We start from the raw sequence: 21,875 nt of genomic DNA on the forward strand, positions 1-21,875 counted from the left end.
CCTTCGACTCCAGACCAGCATCACCTTATCTTGACCATCGCACCCTCAGTCACTCTTTTCCTGTCCAGGCTCACACCACGTCCTCGTTGAACAACACGACACATATCTGATCAGTTAACTGCTCCACCATTCCGATCCTGCTTCCTCTCATGTGCTAGGCCCAGCACATGGAGCATACCTGAAGAAAACGAACCAGTGGTGCCGGTGCTGTCCTTCGACCAAAGCAAATACCATCCGCGGCTGAAATGAACATGGCGTATATGCACCAGAACGGCTTTGCCTTTACACCTCAGCCTCAACCCCAGTTCTTCTATCACCCCGACCAATACCACACCTATGTCGGTCATCCTCAACAAACCCCGGACGAGTTTTACATGCCCTATGCTGGAGCGGAATATGCGGATTTCATAGAGGCAGGGATGCTGCACGACGATATTGGGGAATCACAGGAGATCTCAACTCGCCCAAGACTCACCAAGGAACAAGCAGAGGTCCTTGAGGCCCATTTTCAGGCGAATCACAAGCCAAGTTCGCAGCTCAAGAGGGAATTGGCCATACAGACAGGCTTGACTCTCAACCGGGTTGGGGTATGTTTTGATGACAAGGAAGTAGCTGCTTTGAGCTGACAATGAAACAGAACTGGTTCCAGAACCGACGGGCGAAGGCCAAGCAACAGAAGCGACAGGAGGAATATGAAGCTCAAACCTCCTCAGCCAATGTTCAGTCGAACGAAGCCGAGGGAGACGAAGAGGCAGAGGACGTGAAAGATGCCAAGTCATCCGAGGACTCGAGGTCAGAAGCTGTTTCTCCAGCGGGCTCTGCTTCGCCCACGAAGGCATCCAGCACGACAACTACGGCAGACTCAACTTCAGACCTTGCATCAGCTGTCCAGACGCCGGATACTCCCGTGCAGGCAGTTGACAACTCGAAAGAGGCAAGCTGGAACTCGTTACAGAGAGCACTTGGCCAAGCAAAGGCAGCACGGGCTCATCGATCAGGCCAAGCCCAAGTTAGCATGTCACCTCCAAAGATTCCTGCACGCACTCGAGGTATGCAGCTGCCACTGCGGCTCAACCAGCACCAGATGAATCCGTCAGCCTCGTATGTGTCGGCCTGGCAAAGTCAGCACGCCAACTACATGGCATATCCATCTCCCATCACGCTTCAGGACACTTCGTTCGACTTTGGCTTTGGCAACGACATCGTCGACCAGGCGCCGGCTCAGGAGCCTACGATCGATCCAGTGGTGGATTACGCACAAGATTCATTTGTGGTGACGCCCCAAGAGTTCCAGGAGCCTCTGGCCACACCGAAAGGCATCACGCATCAGCAGAACGATCCGATGACAGCTATGCCCTCACCTGGATTCGCGATGCCTTCTTATCCCGGATCACGACGCCCTTCGGCCACAGAAGACCTTTCAGCCACCTTTGGCAACGTTGCCCTTGCAGGAACACCGCCTAATTTTGTTCCGGACCTCTATGGTGCAGCATCAATTTGTCCTCCGAGCGGTCCTCTCGACATTGCTGCTCGGCGAAAGCGACCTCGACCAGCTGCATTGACTTCTACCTCGCTTCGGAGTCGTTCGTACGGCGCAATGACTTCTGCTTCCCCCACCTTTCGCCAAGGTATAATGAGCCCCCAAGGTCCTCACAGCGTCCGGCACGTCAAGTCGGCAGGCCAAAGCCTGCACTCTAGGTACGCTGGCATTCGTAAAGCTAGCTCAGCACAGAGGTCTCCAATGTGCGCAACAACCTTTGCCGAGGCTGATGCTTTCAACCAGCTGATGGCGCAGCAAGCCGTTGCTACGACGCCACTTGCAGAGGTGTCAGAACCCCTATTATCACCGGATCATGTCTCCCACGGCCTCAGCTCGGTGGAACCTGAGAAGAATCCCTTCTTCATGCAGAATGTGGACGTGTCTAACCAGTACTCTATGCAACCGCCCCAGAATCTTTCTATCACCACAGCATCACCTCCAGCTACACCAATGATTGCAAACTTCATGAGCAGAGGACCATCACAACAATCACTCATGCCTCCAGCGTCTGCCCCTCCACAATATGCGACCTTTCATGACTGCACACCACCCTATTCTGCTGGACCTCTTACCAATAGCAGTTGGTCAGATGCGCCGATGACCTCGCCAGATGTACCATCATTCCCTGTCACCTATATCTCGTCTCTGGGCTTTCCGCAGCACTACGACGCTGTAGACAGTCAAATCCAGCAGTATGTCCTCCGTTCAGACAACAAGTCCGAAGTGGATTTTGATTCTCATTTCGACCAAAAGAAGATGGAATTTTGCATCCAAGAGTTTCCCAATCAAAAACAAGAGCACGCACATGTTGCCCAACAGCTCGCCCAACAAAAGCCGAAGGCTTACGTGTTTGCTAACACGGCTCCTCAAGACTACAACGGTGCTTGAGCATCTGCGAAGATACCCCCTTACTGTCAATGGGAATATTGACAGGTGTACGGATATGAAATTTGACCCTAGTTCTTTGAGCGTATCATGCTTGACTGACGGCGCCCTATGGTTTGAAAGAAATGGATTTAGCGAAATGGTTTGATGGCATGAAGTTAGACCTTCAGGGATACGGCAAGAGGCCGAGGACAGCTCACAGGGACCAGAAGGGGGGCATCTTGTTACTTTGAGCGAAACGTATAAATGTAATAATGAGAGGCATCCATGGGAAATGAAATGAGAACATCCTGTGAGGAAATGAGATCAAGAATACTGTGAGTTGAGAGTAGCATTATTCTCCTACGTAATTTGGACTGCCCTTTCAATGCACCCGAGAACTAGTATTTCCTGTAGCTGAGGGCCTGGAGAGGTTCTGAGCGGCTAATTACCATTGATGAAGATTGGCACAAATTCCTTTCAATCAAGAGCACAGACTTTTCCCAGGCCACTCCATACCGTATACACGGATACATATGAGTCTACTAAATCCATGCAGCTTGACACTGCTATGAAGCCAACCTACAAAGCTCCGCATATTAGGTTCGTGCATTATGGCTTCGATCTCGGTGGACTGCGTTGCACGAGTGGTAACTTGCCCTTGACAACTTGATTGCGAATCTGTGAAGTTAGGTAACACACGGAAGAGAATCGAAGGGAGTGGTGGAAGGCATGATAGGATGAATCCTTTACAAGGTTGAAGACAAGACCATATTGCAGATTTCTCAGGTCTCCCGGATTGGATCTCGTTGCCACTACTCTTGTTGCCGCTGGCGCTGGCGCTAGTTTACACACAATTGCTCACGATGAGCTACTGTTCCTGCCCAGATCCAACCATTTGATCTCCTTGACCTCTTGCCTCGACCTTGTCATGCCAACGCCCTTTCCTCGACCTCCAATACCATCACTTCACACTCAAGAGTCCTTGTTCATCTTCAAGCGCTGGTCGGGCTGGCCGTCCTTGCGGAGACCCTCGCCACCGAGGTGAGCGGCGCCCTGGGGAGCGTCACTGCCTCCGGAGCTGGAGTCAGAGTTGCCGCCTCCGCTGCTGTGGCCACCCTTCTTGCCGGCCTCGACGGGGTCGACTTTGCCGTGGGCGAACTCGGTCTGCTGGACACGCTTGTCGGGCTGGCCGTCCTTGCGGAGACCGTCGTGCTCTGTGGACATGTCAGTGAATGTGATTAGAATAGTGGGTAGAGAGTGAGGGTGGGACAAGGGAGGACTGTGATCATTATGTGGAAGGGGGGATGAAGAACCGGGCTAAGACAGGGCAATGAACAGGTCCGGTATGGGATGAGGTAATAAGGAAGTGTGCAGGGTAGGATGGTATAGAGTAGTATAATGGAGGAGTGGAGGCGGAGAAGTCACATCGACGTGATGATGAGGGCAGAGTGAATGTTGGGCAAAGCCGACATACCGGTTGGCTTGTAGTCAGACATGTTGTTGTTGGGGGGTTGATTTGTGGGGATGACTTTGGTTCTGTGAGGCTTGTTTGAGAGTGTAGTGATTGCTGTTGATGGAGTTGTTGATGGAAAAAAGTGCTGTCGACGGGAGGTATCTGGTCAGTTTATATAGACGAATCGAGCCGTACTTACCTTCACACCACTTGAGCTCTCCCACTGTTCCTTCCAGGGCAGCCAGATGTGACGAAATCCAATGCATGCATGCTCAAGATTGTGACGTCGTGATTTCAGCTTGGATCTGTGCAGTTGCTCGCATGGTCGCTACCTTCATCATGCTTCAGCCTTCATCATTGAGCTTGCAGCTCACATCATCAGCAGGCGCAACTCAACCATGGAGCAGTGAAGTCATGATTCATCATTTCTAGGCCAGTTTTGTTTGACCGCGTGCCCTCAGTCCACCAGAGATCTGGTACCTGGTGCCTTGCAGAACGATCCCGGATCGGAATGTCCAAGGAACAAAGAGGACGATCACTTTAGACACCGGTAGTGCTGGGAGCGAGTTTCGACGTCTGGCCTCAAACCCAAAAGAGTAGTATCGGTGAGGTGAAACAGGCACCTCAGCTGATCAACGGCGCCACATCAGTCATGCGGCCCGTGGGGACATGTCCTCATATCTGTACATTGTCTGCTAAACGGCCGCGAGGGGCCCCGGCCGAGTCGTAAGTAGAAGTCGATACGTGCCGCGTGGAGCAGTCCTGAGCGACGAGGTCGATCAACCGATCGATCGATTTGGATCTATCTGGATCAGAAGAGTATTGGGTGAATACTCATCTGACATGGAGCAATGGTCCCGCTATCTGACAATGGACCGGAGAAAATAACGTCATGAACCATGGGGTAGCATCAGCAGCAGACCATTCATGCCCCAGATCTGCTTGGGATATGCTGACACCCTAGTTATACTGATTCGTGCATCGAACTGGTACGATGTATGGCCCTCGGAATGTCCTAGAATGTGACCGCAGGTTCAGCATGGCCTGCTCCCAGTAGGTGTCCCTAGGAACGAGGAGCTTTCAAGCGGAATGATCTCAATCATACAGAGGTAGCCAGGTCAAGCGGGCTTGATCCCCACCCCGTCTCCCAGGTGACAAATATTTGCGGAGCCTACCTGTCACTGGCAGAGTACCTGTCACTTCAGGTCTTTCATCAACGAGCGACGTATCCCATGAGATCATGACGAAGAATGTAATGAGGTCGAAAAGTCAAACTCCTTTGTCGACGTCGAAATTCCCCACAAGATAGATCGCGCTTAGCGTAAAGGCCAGCATGAGGGTTGCTGATTCGTCCAAGACCGAGTATGTCTGCAGGAACATCCCGGCAATTATGACCTAGACTTGAAGGGGCACAGGCACAACCGGGGAAGACAACGGATCGCTCAGATTGGCGAGGCCACGACGCGGATGATCGGACTTCGGTTGCTGGTCCGTAGGTTCAAGGACAACCGTCGCTGTGTGGATGGAAAATTGTGCAAGGGGAGAAATCTCGTCATGACTTTTCAGCCGAGCCTCGTCAGCACCTCATTTCAGCCTCGTCAGAGATGCGGGATGGAGGCCTAAGGCTTGGCGATTCGGTACGTACCCGAATTTCTCACTTGTCCAACCTCAGTCACTCAGTCTATCTCGCACTCCCCCTAGGAGCTCGCTAGTGCAACAAGCGCTACTGCGATTGTTTCCCTCGGCCTTCCATTCGGTGAGCCGTTAGGGTCAGTTTTGCGTACCAGATATGAAACCATTTCCAGACGGAAATGCTCAATTCTACTCAATTGCTGCTCAATCAAGTAATCCTAGAAGGTGGGATCGATCCCATTTAGCAGGCAAGGGTTGCAAATGCTACCAAAGCAACAGCATACTGGAGCTATTCTCTATCTAACGAAGAAGTCGGGCAGCGTACGATTGCTAACTGTGGAAGTGCGATCAATGTTCGTCATTCAGTGGTTTCCTTTCAGCTCTTCTCTGCTGCACCGCCGTCGATCCACTTGCAACCCTCTCGGAAACCGCGAAGAGAAGTCGGACGCAACACTCGAGCGAGATAATGCTCGGGCAAGGCTTGGGACATATCACCCTAAAGAAGCTGCAGAAATCCCTCCAAGGTTGAGGATACACAACATCATGCTGCTGTGAAGGTGGACTGCATCCGGAAACGGACTTTTTATGTTCGCCACCTGATGTTTAACGCACTTGCCCCGACACTGCGAGAACCATACCTTCTCCTGCAATCTCCTGGCGGTGACGAGCTGCGCCGCCACCTACTCCATGCTCAGCGATCTATCCTCCCTTGTAATCGGCCGCCCAAAATCCGCCGAAAATTGGCGACGGCATCAAATGTATACCAGTCTGGGGTGCGCATTGGATTCATGGAGCTAAGAGGGTCATTTCTCTTCCTGTGACTTTCCAGAAAGGTAAAGGTAGTATGCCGCAGCCTCAGTTGTTCTACAAGAATGATGTGCGAAAAGCCATGCGTGGCTTCGAGGATATCAACACGGCAGCGCCTGGTCGCTGCAGATCAAAATGTTGTACTGAGACCCCAGCGTGTAGGTCAAGTTGGTAATGCAAGCCAATGCGAAAGCTCGCCCAGCATATTTGCCAACTTCTGTTATTCTTAGGACTGTACACGTGAGGTCTGCAAGGACAAAACGGACATCTGAGAGCGGACTACCTTTTTGACCTGCTGCTCACCAAAGCAGTAACGCTGGTATGGATGGTGTCACCATACCGTATCACCGCACGGAAACAGCATGGGGCACTAATAGGATCCAGATGTTCGGGGTGCGATGGTGACAGAATTCCCATATCAGAGGTGTTTTGTTCATGCTTCGGTCTATTTACGCGCTGGACACAGCGCTCAGCGACGACGTTGCATCGGCCGGTGCTTGGAATTGAAAGGCAGCTCGATAGGATGATGCTCGAGCTCCTTCTTCATGACTTGAATAAGGCTCAGGCCTAGAAAATCAAGATCGTCAAGGTCGGGTTTGGCAGCTCCGACGCCTTAGATCAGGGTATAGGAACTGTTTTCAGCGTCTAGCAAGCATGGAAGCGTACTCGAGTTCCTTGGCAGTGGCTCTGAAATATATTGATTCGCAGACAAAAAGACGCTGAGGTGAGTCGGTGGCCTTTACGCATCAGGCCTATTTTCTCGGGCCTGGGTTCTGGCCTGGATTGTAGCCCTCGCCGGGCTGTTGATTCATCACCGAGCACTTTCGAGTCACTCTCATTTCTCAATATGTGTTGCAGGCCCACCACCCAGCCTACTCGTGGTTATTCTATAGCAGCAAGAAGTTCTTGCTACATACCGCCTATGCGGTGATCTGCCACCACCGAACCCGATTTTCTCTTACTTGGCTCACGACGAGCTCGTATGCTGCAAGGCACCCCGACCAAGCATCGATCGTGACAGTGAAGGTGGCCTTCTAACCATCAAAGCCGTTATCGCGATTCCCCGTACCTCACCAAATCGCTGTGACCAACGTCATTCGCTCACCTGCCCCGCCACCCCACGTCCCCAGCTCGCTGGATTATTGCCAGAGTCTCGCTTGCTACGATCGCCTCGCGTACACAGTACTGTTGAATCTGGAACAAAGCGCGACGTTCCCTGCACCATGCCTCAATCCCAATCGCACCTCGACTCAGTAAGGTCCATGTACGACGAGCGAAGCGACCGCTACGACGAAAACCAGGTCCACGTCAAACAAGCACAAGACTACTGCCGGTGGGCGGGCCTCAAGAGCGGAGAAAGCCTCCTCGACCTCGCATGCGGAACGGGTCTAGTCGCCTTGGAAGCCAAGCGCCAAGTCCCGGGCGTGGGGCATATCGTCGGCATCGACATTAGCGAGGGCATGCTCAGTGTCGCGCGCCGCAAGGCCGCAGCCGCGGGCCTGGACGACGTGCGGTTCCTCAACCACGACATTTCGGATCTCAGCGCCATTCGTGATGAGATTGTGCCTGCAACTGGCGAGGGGTTCGATGTGATCACCTGCGCGGCGGCGCTGATTCTGTTGCCGGATCCGCTTCGCGCCGTTGGGGAGTGGCAGGCGTTGCTGCGGCCACGTGGAGGGCGGCTCATTACGGATGTGCAGACCAGGGATGCGAACGTGGTGATGAATATCTTCTCGGACATTGCGCCGCGGGTCCGGGAATCCGTGCCGTGGCATTCGGAGCTGTGGCAGTCACAGGGGGAGCTTGAGAAGTTGGCCCTCGATGCCGGGTTGGTTGTCCAGATGGTTTTTGAGACGGACGTGTATGCGAAGACGCGATACTACGGGGATGATGCAGGGCAGATCTTCGATGACGCTGTGGGCAAGGCTATGTTTGGTAATTTTGGGAGAGCTGAGATTCGGGAGCAAGCGAGGGGATTGTTTGTCCAGCGGTTCAAGGACATGGCTGGGCCGGAAGGCGCAATCGAAGAAGAGACGAGATATTGGGTCATGGTGGCCACGAAGGCTGGATGAATGGGCCTGTCTCAAGAGATGCTAATGATGTGGCAAAATGATTTATCAATCAGCCCGTATGGACAGGGACATGAAATCCACTAATATAGAGATGGAGACACATGACACATCATATCGCATCCATAAAGTCTGGCGTCAATCGGGACAAGGAGGCCTTTTGATCTGGGATCGGATCTAGAAGTATCGCTGCGAACGCCCAACAGTCGCGTTACTATTTGGGACGGGCTCTGCATCAGGCTTGCGTTAGCTCATTCGATGCAAAGTTGACGAGTAACGTATGATGGTAGTGGAACACCCAGGGAAGTGGTTTCGAGGGGAGGGGGGCAAAACACACGCACTTTACCCGTTCATCATCTGGGCATACCTTGTTCAGCCACAGGTTTACGTTTGAACAGCTTCCGCAGGCCTTTCTTCTCGTCCACGGTAGGCGAGATTTCTCTCGCCGTCCCTGGGGCCACCGGCTCCTGTGGTAACGTAGTAGTGTCGTGGACAGGCACCGGATGATACTCGGGGGTTTCGTGTGCAGGCCAGCCCCCCGGGATGCCTTCCATCTCGGTACGGCCCCTTTCTAGGACTTCCTCGTTGTAAGCATTGGTTCGGGCTGCTTTTTCTGGGTTCTTCGACGGGAAACGGCGATCGATTGTCGAGTTCAGAGTGCCCCGAAGAGTCTCGCCGACGCCCTATAAAGTACCCGATCAGACACAAACACATGTTAACGGTTTCACTGCTTAACGTACGTGGAGCCCCTTGGCTGCCGCTCTCAGGTCGTTAATGGTAGTTTGGTTATGCCGCTGTGGCTGTCCCGCCGTCGTGAGGGATGATCGACTGGGGTAGCTGAAATTGGGCCTCGAGGGACTCGCCGGAGGCGTGCCACTATCACGACTCAGAAACGGAGGCTGAGGTTCGACGGGGCTTACGGGGGCATGATCAATGGGGTATCCGGGGTATCCGTCTCTAGTTGTCTCCCGAGAGAAATCGCCCGACCTCCGCTTTGGGCTTTTCGCAGGTATACGAGGCTGTTCGGCCGCCAGCATTCCTCCAGTGGTCACCGGCGGCCGTCCTTGATGAGTTGTGCTCGTGGATGTCTGAGCAGGTAGATAATTTGCTGGCTCGGGCGTTGTAGGGCCAGCTGGCATTTCCAATAGGTGCGGCGGCGGCTGGGCTGGACCGGACTGGACCTCACGCTTGACATCCTTTTGAACATCTTGGTGCTTCTTGCCGCCCCTCGTGGTTGTCGTGGTCGTCGTTGTTGTCTACAGCCTTTGATCAGCCTCGCCGTTTCACAGGGTCAGTTGGCACTTGAGGTAACACGCACCGTGGTGGTCACCACTGTAACTACCTCGCCTGTATCCTCATCGAAGACCTCCCCAGTGGACGGCCTCACAGCAAGATTCCGATCTTGATCGATGTTCGCTATCTCACTATTCTTTTCAGCGGGGATAATGTCGCTGGTGTGTCTCTCATTCTCTGGTATAACCCCTTGGGGTCCCTCTCCACTGTTCCCTTCGCTGCTGCCGTAGGCAGAGTCAAGGCCAGCCCCAGGGGCAGGCTCAGGAGTTTTCTCTCGTTTCCCTAGTAAGCGACTAAATCGATGCTTCTTGTCTTTGTCGCGTGTGGGCGAGGGCGTCTTGGAGTTTACTACGCCGGACATTGTGCGGGCGCCGTATAGCACGAAATTCAGACCGAGTGGGAGAACAAACAGCTGAGGGCGACGACGTACCAACAGCAGACCGCAGGCATTATTTCAGGGTTCTGCTCCTCCATGGCAGGCGTAACGGCGTGCCCAGTCGATCGGGGAAATGATGTCACTTTGCAAGCCATGATCGGCCAGGGAATCGAGGAAACGCCACAACGTTTGCACAGCCACATAGCGTGGGATAGCCGAACGATGGCGACAGCCAATCACATTTTCTAGCGATGTGGCGCTCGCTTGCCCCAGGTCTAGCTTTAGGGGTCCGCTCTGTGCCGAATCGTCGATCCCATCCCACCGCGTCGACGCAGACTTGTATAGGCCGCATCAAGCTCAAGCTCGATGTCGCAGCGGACCTTCAGCTCACAGATGTATGGCCACGTGCACTTTTCTCCCCGGGCACTCCAGTACTGCAGCTTCACTGGGGTAGGCGTATCGAATGTTCTAAATAAATCCAGGAGTCCGATCTGGGAAGTGATTGATACCTTGGACCACGATGCCATGGTGGGCACGACCTCGTCCATCAAGACCCGCTGTAGGAAAGTCGGCAGCATGTTGAACCGGTTCAACACTTCGAGCCAATGCCGCAATTCCGATAGAGTGAAACGAACTAGCAGGCCCAAGGGTTCATAACGATCCGCAACTTTCTGCAGTTGGATGAATGGTGCGATGTAGGGTCTGGTTTGTGACACTATGAAGTGGTTAACGTTGAACAGTTCTCCTATCCTCGTCAACGGCGCTTCCGGGTGCACGGTTGATTTGCGATGGTCGTGGTCCTTCTCTGAGAAGTCGGCAGCGAAGTACATAACAATGGCGCCTGCAGGATCCTTACACAGGAGCTGGACGGGCGCATACATCGCCTTCGATGTGGCGATTGATGCCACTACTGCAGACCTTACAAGGACATGAGGCGCTGTCAGGTAGTTGAGGAGCTGTGGCGTACCGGTGACCTCGGACATGGCGATCGTGATATTCAGAATCCTCCCCGTCTTGTGGTATGCTTCCTCAAAAGTGACATCCCCAAGATTTTCTCGGGTGCATTCTTTGAGGACGTCGATATCAAACACATGGTGTGAGGTACGATATCGCCTGTAACGCCGCTGCATTGTTGTGAAGAATGAAGACTGCAGCCACGACGAAGCGCCACTTGCAGAGTGGTTATTTTGGGAGCGAAGAAAAGCGTCGAGGTTGATATGCGTGACCTCGAGCACTCCCAGAAGATCTTCGTCCTTAGTCACACAGATATGTGCAGCAATCAGAGCTCCGGATGATGTACCTGTGATGATCCTGGGAAGCAGCTGTTGCTTATAGAGTGCTTTCACAACCCCTAAATGGCTCATGCTGATCATGGCCCCTCCCTGGAGTACCAGGCTCGTGCGGCCAAGTGTAGTGCGCATATCCACAATGACCTGCCGCCTTTCCTGGGCGGGAACAACAGAGGCAGCTCCATTGGTGACGCCGTTTCGCTCTCCGAGATACCTGATACATTGTTGCACTTCCTGAATGTAGTCATGAATGAGTTTCTTGGTCTGTATATGAGACCTCCGGTAGAGCGCTGGTGAGAGAACACGACACATGTTGCGGGAGCTTTGAGCTCGTAGTTGACTGCACAATCCTCTTTCATCGCCCAGCCTTCGGCATCGCTCGAGATCCTTTTTCATGGTCCGGAGGACTTGCCAGTCATAGCGAGGATGACGATCCGTCACCGCCCAATCATCCACCCCTCGAATGGCATCACGGACGGATTGCTCGTCGTACCAGGCTTCGTAGGTCGATGGGGGCGTGTCGCCATTGACGTGGGGGTTGGTCCATGGCTCGATGCAGACAAGAACAAGTAGAGACCGAAGGATGCAACTAACATACCCAAGGATGACGAAGAGGAGTGACATCGTGGCAGTCCCTCACATAAGATAGCCCGATGGCATAAGAAGACCCATTGACGATCACATACCGGACACTGACAAGCACTGATAAGTGCCCGCAATATTGAGAGTGATAGAGAAGAGAAGCAGGCGACCATTTACTGCCAAGTCGGACTCTCCGTTGTTGCTGGGAAACTTGGTGACGCCGCTTTTGGTTGTGGGCCACCGGTCCGTGTTGGCGCGCAGTCACGTGAGAGGTACGTGACCACATTGTGACGGCGCATTTCTCCTGTCAATGACTGACGGCTAGAACTCTCCGCAGATTCCATCATAATCACCTTGACCTCCTGTCCTCTTACTTCTTACCGAGCCTAGGCTTTCCCATGGGAGATACCATATCTCCGTCGGTACAGAGCAAGGAACGGGACGATCATTATCTTGAGCCGAACTGCTGCTGCCGACCTCCTTTATCGGTACTGGCTGCGCAAGGGTCGGAAAGTGCAAGGCCATGCGAGAAGGGACAATAGATGAACTCTTGACTTGCTTTCCCCGCATCGAGTCATCAGTAGAATTGGTGGAATCAGGCGTTGTGCCAGCCGTGCAAATCCAGAAGTTGAGTACGACAACTGCCGATATCGGCCATTTCCCTGTCACGTCTTCATTCGGTTATATATGCACTACAAGCGAACGGTCAGTTTACTCAGGTAGTGTAACTTCAATCTCTTCTAACAGCTGAGCGGCCGCAAGTGAACGTAGGCGGCCCGTCACAGACAGCCTCTGAACCTCAATAGACACCTACCTAGGTCAATATTAACAATGGCTCAAGAGCAAGCAATCTACTCCCACGGACACCACAAGTCCGTGGTACAGGACCATGCACGCCGAACAGCTGAGGACTCTGCGGCTTTCCTTCTACCACATATTCAACCCAATCACACTATCCTCGACGTTGGCTGTGGTCCAGGCACCATCACAGCCGACCTAGCGGCTCTTGTACCGCAAGGCAACGTCATTGGTGGTGATGCCGTGGAATCTGTCCTGGAGCAAGCAAGAGAGTTCGCCTCCTCCAGAGGCTTGACAAACATCACCTTCCAGAAGATCGACGGAAATGCTCTGCCGTTCCCCGACAATTCTTTCGATATTGTGTTTGCCCATCAAGTGCTGCAACACGTCAAAGACCCCGTCAGAATCCTAACAGAAATGCGACGAGTCGCGAAGCCTGGAGGTATCGTTGCCGCTCGGGACGCAGATTACAAATCCTTTGCCTGGTATCCTGAAACGCCCGAGGTTGCCAGATGGGCTGAACTCTACCAGAAAGTTGCCAAGACAAATGGAGGTGAGCCCAATGCCGGGCGATATGTCCATGTCTGGGCGCGACAAGCTGGCTTCGCGCCTGGCGAAATCACTGCTACCTGGGCGACCTGGAGGTACAGCGGGGAAAGAGTGAGCCAGTTCGCTCAAAGCTGGTCGGGCAGGATCCTACAGCCTGGCTTCACAGGAACAGCCGTCAGAGAGGGCTTCGCGACAGAAGATGAGATCAAGGGTATATCTGAAGCCTGGAAGATCTGGCCGACTCATGAAGATGCATTCTTTGCTATCCCACATGGTGAGATCTTGTGCCGCAAGACGTAATGTGGCGTCGCTGGAAAGGCGGAAATAATGGGTAGGAGATATACAATCCCTCGCCACGACTTCTCTTTCTCACTGTATTTCTGACACAACGCTGGCTTGACCTGCCCCACCAAAGGCCGCATCATCGAAATGGAAGGGACGACTGGATCTCGCGCTGTACGCAAGCAGAGGCAGCCCAAAGCTCCTTGTCGATGAGATCAGCGCATATCCCGCTGCTGACTGTACCGAAAGCGAATTGCGCGACCGGGAAGACATGTATCGAGAGGCCGTGACAACCATGGACGACGGACATGTCGTGAAATTCTTCCGCGCGCTAAAGAAATGGCGAGCAGGTCTGCAGCAGGCCGTTGTCGTTCAACGACCGCGCCAACCATGCCTCGACGGATATGGATATCCGCAATGGTGACAGCCACGTCCACGATGGCGCGGACGGGTCTCAGACGCCGGAGCCGGACAAGGTCGCGTGTGATGATGACGTGGCCCCATGGGAAATCAAGGCAGACATGTGGCGCCGCGTCTCTATGATGGTGCTGGACCGCGTGAAGCCCGAGTATGGCGACCGCTGGGCGAGGAACGTGGGCTTCGAGCAGGCGTGGGAGACGTATCCGCTTAGCGCGGTCGAGAAGGGAGGGACTGGGATGGACTCCTGACTATATCCATACGTACGTACACTCGCGCATACACATGTGCACGCACGTAGACACGGAGGTCCGTCCGGGGATTTTGTAGGTACGTATAGTTGGGCCCATGTTTCCAGGATGACCGGGCGTATCATCTATGTATACCGTATGAGTAGGTACGTGTGCGTGTGTTTGTAAGTGCCTGTTCGTGACATCCCACCCACGCTACCCCCCACAGCGTGAACTACGTTCTGCATGGCATGTAATGTATCGCTCTGGTTCCGGCCCAACCGACTGAAGAACATTGCTTTTGGAAAATTGTCACTTGACCTCGTCCCGTCATGTCCTTCTTGCCCCCGTCATATAAGGCAAACAAATATTAATATCGCTTGTATGTTGTATTGTACAGAAGTGCCCTCACTAGAGAGCAGCAGCTAGCCCAGACAGTGCATAGAGGTCAGCGAGCACGGCGTGCACCGAACGAAAATCGGTCGTGCACATCGAGGAGCTTCCATCCACAGAGACATGAGCCATCCCCTGCCTAGGCTGTCCTTCGTCCGTCGCGTCTTGAATACTGTACAAAATTCCCTTCTAGGGTATCGTCCATCCACATGACACGTCGCAGCTCTAGCTGCATGACTTTCTCCAGGTCTAGTGTAAAGTGTTGACCTGACTTTCCTAAAATCCTTGCGGCAACTTGGGAATGTTGATTTTCGGGAAGCTGATGCCGCCAAGAGAGTCCTTTTTAGGGTGATTTCTCTGCTGTATAGGCGTTGAAGGAGGGGTTGATGAGTTCTGACCACCGCCGAGGCTTGTCCTCTTGTTTTGCACGTTCTCGAACGTGGTGAGGCTTTCATCGAGGCCATTTTGGAGCTGGAGTCGCGCGGCTTTTTCTTCCGGCGATTCATCGTCAGGCTCGTCGGTACCGGGCGTCGAACGCTCAGAGTTGGCGCCTAGCTCTGTTGTTGCGATTTGTTCCGGCGGCGTTATCACCTCTCTGTCAGGCGTACTGTTTTCCTTGTTGTCTTCCCTCGCGCGCTCAAGCTCGGCGCTCATCTTCCCACCATCCACGGGCGTTTGTTTCGGTGTCGGGATAAAGGCTGGCACCACACCTCCGGCCATCCTTGCCCAGAAAAGGCGTTCTCGTAGCCGGACAAGTTCCTCCCAGGCATCCTCCTCGTCTTTCTTGTCCCCAACCTTGACGACACCCTCGCGAACCATGCGTATATAGGCTACCAGGTCGCCGACTCCGCGTACCTTTTCCAGGCAGAGGGAGCATATACACCATTTTGTGGCGCCCTCGCCTTCGCGGACACGCATAGCGTGCGTCCGAGGATTTTCGTCTTGCTTTCTACTCTCGCCGCAAATAGCGCAAGGCGTATACTTGCCGTACAATTTGATCGACGCTTCAGGTATAGGTTCTACGATCAGCGTCGATTCTCCTAGGGCTGCAAGTATGCTGCGTCTGTTCAGCCAGGAAAGTGATGGGGAGTTGTCGAGCCGCAGAGTAGGTTCGATATCTTCGACTAGAAGACGCTTGAAAAACTTCGTCTCCTTAAGCGGTGCCGGGCCCTTGGGGTCCAGGTTAGGACTGAATGATCCGGGCAAATTCGGGGAATTGGCGAGTTTTGAGGTGGCTGGCTGCGAGTTTTGTGAAAGGTTTGTCTGAGAACTGTTGCTTAAAGATCCAAGACCCATTACGTTGAGCCCGCCGTACGAGCCAGACCCGGCTCTGGAAGGTGCGTGTGATGGATTATGAGAACGGAAGTGCGATGTCTGTACAAGGCTTTTGAAGTCTTCGTAGGCCGGGATATCCGTCCTGCAAAGTGGTTTGACAAGATGGGTAAGTTGTGTAGAAGGACTGGGCACGAGTTCACCGTGCTCGGGAGTAACCGGCGAGAGATTCATGGCTTCGAGGAGACGCGCGAGATCACTTCCTTCTCGGGTCACACCTGGACTTGACGGTGCCAGCGATACACGAGGTGAGTCAATTTCCTTGCGGTGATCGGAGGCGGGCCCAATCTGCTGCATGAGTATTTTCAGTTCCGTCAACTGTTCCGTTTGGGAGGCTATGACGGCTTCACCATCCTTGATCTGGTCGCGGAGCTGTTGATTCTTCTTTTCGACAGCATCGCGGTCCTTGTTGGCCGAGGCGACCATTTTGTTTGCTTCATCGAAAAGCGACGCTGTCAGGGTTTCCAACTCTGACTCTATTCCGCGCTTCTCCTGCAACACTTGAGCCTTCTGCTTCTTCTCCTCTGCCAGTTCCGCAATGAGCCTGTCTTTGTCCTCATCGAGCTTCGCCTTGGGCAGAAGCTCTCCTCGTGATATTCTCTCCTCGTAGGCTTTGGCTTCTGCTTCTAGCTTCGCGATCCGTGCCCTTGATGCCTCCAGTTCCTGCCTCGTCTGCGCAAGGGTATCGTCCAGGGTAGTCTGATGGTTAATGGCACTAATGAGCTTGTCGCTCAAAGCCGCGACTTCGGGGTTAACATCGCCGTGTTTCGAGGAGCTAGAGGCAGATCTGGAAAGGTCGGAAGTGCTCGCGTTTCTCGGGTCTGCGATAGTTCGGAAGGAGGTCTCTGGAGAGGTCCTATGCCGCCCTGGATGTTCAGGTGGAGAGTCGTCGATGGTCGCCATCGTCCGTAGGCTTGAAGCCGACTGTGCTTTGGCCAGGTGGTTCCGTGGTGAGGCTGTCATGGGCGGCCCCAGAGAGAGTGACCGCGAGTGAGTAGACGTGCCAGCTCCCAAGAAGGGGCTGTGCACTGCCCACGCATTCATAATTGCGCAGTCTAAGTCGGGCGAGTGTGAGTTGTTCTATGCAGCTGCTGTGTAACACATGCTGGTAGCCGCCGTCGTCTAAGTGGCAGACAAGGCCTGCAACGTGGGCGTAGCAAGCGCGGCTTTTAGCCAGAAGTGCAGCAGCCGAATAACCGAAGGGCAACAAGCGAGCGAGACGCGAGAATCAGAGCGGCAAAAGTCAGATGAGCTGACCTGGGAGAAAACCTGGGGCGGTCCCGTGGACAATATGTAACACGATAAGGAGTAAATCATAGGTATTATTACGAGTGTCCGGGAGGGTTTGGTCGAGACGGTCAGTGGCCGCTGACTGCGGGCGACAGAATCATGACGCCGCCGTTACTGGAGCTGCTCCGGAGGATTTGGGCTGTTGTGGCTCCCTGCGCCAATGGCGGTTTACCTAAACGAACTGCTGTGCACTCCGTAGAAGCGCCTGGACCACCTGGGAAGTACCTCATACAGTGCTCAAGAGTGCTGCCCCGCTTGCCACTGGCTGGCGAAGCCCGCATCCCACTTTTCACAGTATTCTTCAAACTCGACTCTGTTCAAGGCCATCATGGCAGACGACGACTTGGCTCAGGTGTGTTGGCGCAATTTGTTGGTGACACTATCTAAGAATGACTAGATTCGCGCTGCGCGTCTTGCGCAATTGAAGCAGAAGCAAGGTGGAGGATCAGGCGATAATGGCGAGGAAGAACAGGCGAGGTTAGACAGGCGGCATTGTGACCAGGACACGGCTGATTTTCCACCGCAGAAAACAAGAGTCGGAGGCACGCTCGCATATGCTTGCTCAGATCCTTGAGCCAGAAGCCGCAGACCGTTTGGGCAGGATACGCATGGTCAAAGAGTCACGCGCCACGGATGTCGAAAACCGACTGATCATGCTTGCCCGGTCAGGTCAACTCCGGCAGAAGGTCACCGAGACTCAACTGAAAGAGATGCTAGCCAGCCTGTCCGAGCATGAGAAGCAGACTGGCCAGACAATGGAGAGCGTCAAAGTCGTAAGAAGAGGCGGTTGGGACGATGACGACCTGGATGACCTGTTGAAGGAGTCCTGAAGGGCCACAAGAATAAAAGTCTTCGAGCGTTTGCATATGATACCCCTCAATGGTCATGCTTTGGTATTCAGATCTGTGCCTATGATAAGGCAGCCTTTGCAGCCTTGCGCTCTTCCCTCAGTTTCTTCCTGATGGCTCTCAGATCAGGCGGCTGCTCGATGCCCAGTCTGTTACGCAAGTCCGCAACATCCGTCTCAAGTTCTTCCTCCCAGTACACGTTGATCAGGTCCTTGCTCTTCCAACCGTTCGCAAACGCCCAGGGCAAGAAAGTCTGGAACATCCTCCGCCTCTCTCGTGGTTTTAGCCGAACCATTGCAGCTAAGGCGAGCCCAGTCATGGGCAGCCCGGTATTAGCAAACTCAAATGCCTTCAGTCCGAGCTCACCCTCTACCCACACCGGCAGCCCCGTCACGGCATGGTAGAAGTCGTGGCATTCACGATATCGCTGCATAACGTATGCCTCCTCCTCATCGTCAACATACTTCACTGCGTCTCTTGTGTCTGGCGTCACCCCCTCTCTATCGAGCCATGCGGCGTACACTCTCCCAACACTATTCTCCGGCAACTGTCGCAGCTTCTCCAACGACATCGTCTTCGAAGTTATCCGCGGTCTGTCTCGCAATATGCGCCTGCCAGTGGGATCCGAGAGCATCCGCTTGCGCAGCCAGGAGATAAAGAATGGTTGCGCTGTGGCTTCTCCGCACGCCGCAATCATGTCGTGCCGGTAAGGGTCAATTAGAGAGGCGATGGCACTTCCGATTGCGAGACCAACACGTTCGACACTGGTAAGCGGGACATGGCCGGGATAGTTTGGGGGAGGTCGGCTGAGGACGGAGAAGGAACGCGGCGAGGAAGGTTTTCGTGCATCACCGTGGTTCCGGTACTTGGGACGAGTACAGCTGGCGCAAATTGGTTGAGAAATGCGGAGGATAGATGTTAGCAGTGCGATATCTCGCTGTCTGCTCAGTGAATGTAGCTTCATCCTCCTGGCATGCCTGCTTAGCCTGCAACTATATCATTTCCGAGTAGATATGTGTAGTCCGTTGTTTCTCACTTATTCTTTGCTGAGTACTCCGTACTATGTACAGTGTTAATCCAGGCATTGCTTCACGATGCGGTTGATCATCGGCCGACAATGCTCGGAGGCCAGCCTCCTTTGATTGGCTGGAGTCCGCAAGGCTGGCATCGGGCTCATGTCGTAAGGATCATTGCGACAGCGAGTCATAGATCCACAACCTCTCCTCAACTTTTCCCGAGTCAATGATGCCTCCAGTAACACAGCACTCCAAGTTTAATAGAGGTGATCGGCGCCATGTTGATAGGCTCGAGGTCATAAATCCCTTGACATTGCAGCTGGCCTGAATCAATTTTCGACGAGTCGCGTTGAAAGTGAAAGGTTCCTGCCTTCAGTCCGTGGTATCTCATAGAAAGCTCCTGCTCTTTCGTCACAAATGATGTTTTCCTTTAATATCTCTCACCGTCTCCTCTGTGCTTTCTCTTCTCTCTTCAGAACCACTACCTCTTCAGCAACAACAACAACAACAAGGTCTTTACTCAAGAGAACGATTCCGGCATCATCCCCTACTTCATTCTTGACAGCACCTTTCCATTCCACTTCTCTCAGAATGGCCTCCAACCCAGTTCTCAACTCCGAGAACATTTCCAAGATCACCGAAGCCGAAAAGAAAATCACCAACTCTGACGAAGTGGTCAAAGGGGGTCCAACAGCTCAAGCCCAATCCCACGCTGGCGAGCCCATAAACTCTCAGACCCTGCACGACATCACAGAAGGCGAGAAGAAGACAACAGGTGGAGAACGCATCAAAGGTGGTCCAACGTCGACTGCTCAATCTATCCTTGCCCGGGAACGTAACGGTACTTCTTCCAACACCGACAACACTCCAGCAACGGGCACACTAGACAGTAGCACCATCTCCAAGATCACAGACGCCGAGAAAGGCCTCAGTGGCTCTGCCAACCCTATTGCTGGTGGTCCAACTGCTCAAGCCCAGAAGCATGCCAATGAACCCATCAACCATGACACCCTTCACGATATCACTGAGGGAGAGAAGAAGGTGACTGGTGGTGCCAGACCTGTTGCTGGTGGGCCGACTGCCACTGCCCAGAGCGAGTTGAACAAGAGTCGTTCTTGAATGCACCTCTCCAGGATGTCTTATTGTCAAGACGGGGATGTGGATTTGAGGCAGCATAAGTTTCTTAAACGCGAGTCGGGAGAACGACAATGTATCAGCACATTACACAGCAAATTCGCATGAGCGTGTGGCGTCACAGGGATTAACAATATGAAAATGTCTTGTTTCAAGCCCACGTCGGATGCCATAGGTGTATAGTAGTAAAGCATGTATGTGTACGGTCAAACTATGGTGTGGCACACGTCCACCGGATGATTAGTCTCGAGACCCGAGAAATATGCAACCTAGGGTCGAATCTCATACCTTCTGGTTTCATGCAATTTCCCGTCGCGATGCTTTACATTGGGCAAGGGAAGGCCGTCTGTGCATTGAAGGATTTTCCTCCGGGAAGGAATGCTGCATATGACAAACCTGCAACTTTCAACAAGATCGGGGTTACTGATAGGCTGGAAGAGTACATCAAAGCGACAGAGCTCTTTTGCTGTCAAACAGCTTCAACTAGGCTGGGGTTCCCGGGCCGTCCGTTGCAATCTGAAACTGCTTCAATAGATTACGCTTCGTCCCGATAGTCACAGCGTGGCCTCGTCTTCGGCTGATCTTGCATTCTGACCATAATACTCGTGGCCCTGGTTGATGGTGCGGGAGATCGTCCGGACTGAAAATGGGTACTTTAGAATCAGGACTCCACGGCGTATGACATACTTGGTTCTTGTGCCTTTCACCGCGCTTGGGGCGGAGATACCGCCAGTGACCATGAAAGCCTGGTGTAAGCATGTCCCCTGCGCAAGAAGGGCGTCAAAAATCCCCTGCAAAGTGCATAAGAGCACGAGCAGGCGATTCAAACTGGTTAGGATGAACGTCCATTCAGCGGTACTATAACTCTTGGGATATGGTTGAGACACTCCGAGCCGAGATGACAAGAACCAAACGGAACTTCTGGAACGTAGAACTTTTGAATGATTTCTTCTTCGCTGCATCCCTGAAGGATATGTACACTTGCGACAAATCATATATGATATTTCAATCCGTTTTGCTGGTCTAGCTGGCACACCTGAAAGACCCTTGGTGAGCGTGACCAAATTGATAATTCTCCTAATAGCCCTCCTTTCCCCACTTGTTGAAAGCGTCGTGAATGGCCTAAAACAAGCTATTAGATGGAGCCGAGCACAGATATTGAGAAAGGACGTACCTTCGGTAAGGTCACATTTGGAACGACGACTGTGTTCAATGCACTGGGAGCATTCTTGGGGGCCTGGTTCTTGTCGCCCTTGGGGTGATATTGGTATTTAAAGTGCTTGGAATGGTCCTCGTGATCGTGGTCGATCTGCCAGGGCATCGAGCTGCTGGCGACTGAGACTTCGGCTTCTGAGGTGGCGGTGGTAGGCTTGCGGCCAAAATAGAAGCCAGCAAGTCCGAACGCGCCGGTCATGACACCTAGGAGAATCTGGGAGACGTCAGAAACTGCTTCGCAGGGTGGGCTGGCGGCCACAATGGCATACATAAAGCTCAGGATCTCGGCGGGCACCCCTCTTCAAAACTGCTTCCTTGCCGGCCGCCGTATTTGGCGACTTAGCTGCATGACGAGCCAATGTTGCGACAAAAGCCATCTTGAGGGTGGATGAAGGACGGTGGTGGACGTGGATTGTTGCTGAAGAAGGTACGAGATGGTGGTGTGAGTTGCGAATGATGCAAG

The 21,875-nt window shown here is 53.4% G+C and overlaps 12 protein-coding genes across 12 annotated transcripts; 6 read left to right on the forward strand and 6 right to left on the reverse strand.

The window, feature by feature from the left end:
• Positions 1-251: 251 nt before the first annotated feature.
• Positions 252-2,428, forward strand: A1O7_02602 (uncharacterized protein; the record flags this gene model as incomplete). Its single annotated transcript, XM_007756633.1, has 2 exons — positions 252-587; positions 638-2,428. 2 exons carry the CDS (start codon positions 252-254, stop codon positions 2,426-2,428), a joined length of 2,127 nt encoding a protein of 708 aa, XP_007754823.1.
• Positions 2,429-3,379: 951 nt separating this feature from the next.
• A1O7_02603 (uncharacterized protein) lies at positions 3,380-3,903 on the reverse strand (the record flags this gene model as incomplete). Its single annotated transcript, XM_007756634.1, has 2 exons — positions 3,380-3,621; positions 3,882-3,903. The coding sequence occupies 2 exons, from the start codon at positions 3,901-3,903 to the stop codon at positions 3,380-3,382; spliced, it is 264 nt and encodes an 87-aa protein (XP_007754824.1).
• Positions 3,904-7,522: 3,619 nt separating this feature from the next.
• A1O7_02604 (uncharacterized protein) lies at positions 7,523-8,371 on the forward strand (the record flags this gene model as incomplete). Its single annotated transcript, XM_007756635.1, has 1 exon — positions 7,523-8,371. The coding sequence occupies one exon, from the start codon at positions 7,523-7,525 to the stop codon at positions 8,369-8,371; it is 849 nt and encodes a 282-aa protein (XP_007754825.1).
• Positions 8,372-8,721: 350 nt separating this feature from the next.
• On the reverse strand, positions 8,722-10,022 carry A1O7_02605 (uncharacterized protein; the record flags this gene model as incomplete). The annotated part of the gene is made up of 3 exons (XM_007756636.1): positions 8,722-9,051; positions 9,109-9,624; positions 9,687-10,022. The coding sequence occupies 3 exons, from the start codon at positions 10,020-10,022 to the stop codon at positions 8,722-8,724; spliced, it is 1,182 nt and encodes a 393-aa protein (XP_007754826.1).
• Positions 10,023-10,318: 296 nt separating this feature from the next.
• Positions 10,319-11,950, reverse strand: A1O7_02606 (uncharacterized protein; the record flags this gene model as incomplete). Its single annotated transcript, XM_007756637.1, has 1 exon — positions 10,319-11,950. The coding sequence occupies one exon, from the start codon at positions 11,948-11,950 to the stop codon at positions 10,319-10,321; it is 1,632 nt and encodes a 543-aa protein (XP_007754827.1).
• Positions 11,951-12,739: 789 nt separating this feature from the next.
• On the forward strand, positions 12,740-13,555 carry A1O7_02607 (uncharacterized protein; the record flags this gene model as incomplete). Its single annotated transcript, XM_007756638.1, has 1 exon — positions 12,740-13,555. The coding sequence occupies one exon, from the start codon at positions 12,740-12,742 to the stop codon at positions 13,553-13,555; it is 816 nt and encodes a 271-aa protein (XP_007754828.1).
• A 386-nt stretch (positions 13,556-13,941) lies between these two features.
• Positions 13,942-14,205, forward strand: A1O7_02608 (uncharacterized protein; the record flags this gene model as incomplete). Its single annotated transcript, XM_007756639.1, has 1 exon — positions 13,942-14,205. The coding sequence occupies one exon, from the start codon at positions 13,942-13,944 to the stop codon at positions 14,203-14,205; it is 264 nt and encodes an 87-aa protein (XP_007754829.1).
• Positions 14,206-14,853: 648 nt separating this feature from the next.
• Positions 14,854-16,812, reverse strand: A1O7_02609 (uncharacterized protein; the record flags this gene model as incomplete). The annotated part of the gene is made up of 1 exon (XM_007756640.1): positions 14,854-16,812. The coding sequence occupies one exon, from the start codon at positions 16,810-16,812 to the stop codon at positions 14,854-14,856; it is 1,959 nt and encodes a 652-aa protein (XP_007754830.1).
• Positions 16,813-17,527: 715 nt separating this feature from the next.
• A1O7_02610 (programmed cell death protein 5) lies at positions 17,528-18,029 on the forward strand (the record flags this gene model as incomplete). The annotated part of the gene is made up of 3 exons (XM_007756641.1): positions 17,528-17,551; positions 17,597-17,676; positions 17,726-18,029. The coding sequence occupies 3 exons, from the start codon at positions 17,528-17,530 to the stop codon at positions 18,027-18,029; spliced, it is 408 nt and encodes a 135-aa protein (XP_007754831.1).
• A 79-nt stretch (positions 18,030-18,108) lies between these two features.
• A1O7_02611 (uncharacterized protein) lies at positions 18,109-19,011 on the reverse strand (the record flags this gene model as incomplete). The annotated part of the gene is made up of 1 exon (XM_007756642.1): positions 18,109-19,011. One exon carries the CDS (start codon positions 19,009-19,011, stop codon positions 18,109-18,111), a length of 903 nt encoding a protein of 300 aa, XP_007754832.1.
• Positions 19,012-19,654: 643 nt separating this feature from the next.
• A1O7_02612 (uncharacterized protein) lies at positions 19,655-20,182 on the forward strand (the record flags this gene model as incomplete). Its single annotated transcript, XM_007756643.1, has 1 exon — positions 19,655-20,182. One exon carries the CDS (start codon positions 19,655-19,657, stop codon positions 20,180-20,182), a length of 528 nt encoding a protein of 175 aa, XP_007754833.1.
• A 1,092-nt stretch (positions 20,183-21,274) lies between these two features.
• On the reverse strand, positions 21,275-21,789 carry A1O7_02613 (uncharacterized protein; the record flags this gene model as incomplete). Its single annotated transcript, XM_007756644.1, has 3 exons — positions 21,275-21,319; positions 21,372-21,626; positions 21,682-21,789. 3 exons carry the CDS (start codon positions 21,787-21,789, stop codon positions 21,275-21,277), a joined length of 408 nt encoding a protein of 135 aa, XP_007754834.1.
• Positions 21,790-21,875: the final 86 nt, after the last annotated feature.

Source organism: Cladophialophora yegresii (genome assembly GCF_000585515.1).
Source record: "Cladophialophora yegresii CBS 114405 chromosome Unknown aczIN-supercont1.2, whole genome shotgun sequence".
NCBI classification, from domain to species: Eukaryota; Fungi; Ascomycota; class Eurotiomycetes; order Chaetothyriales; family Herpotrichiellaceae; genus Cladophialophora; species Cladophialophora yegresii.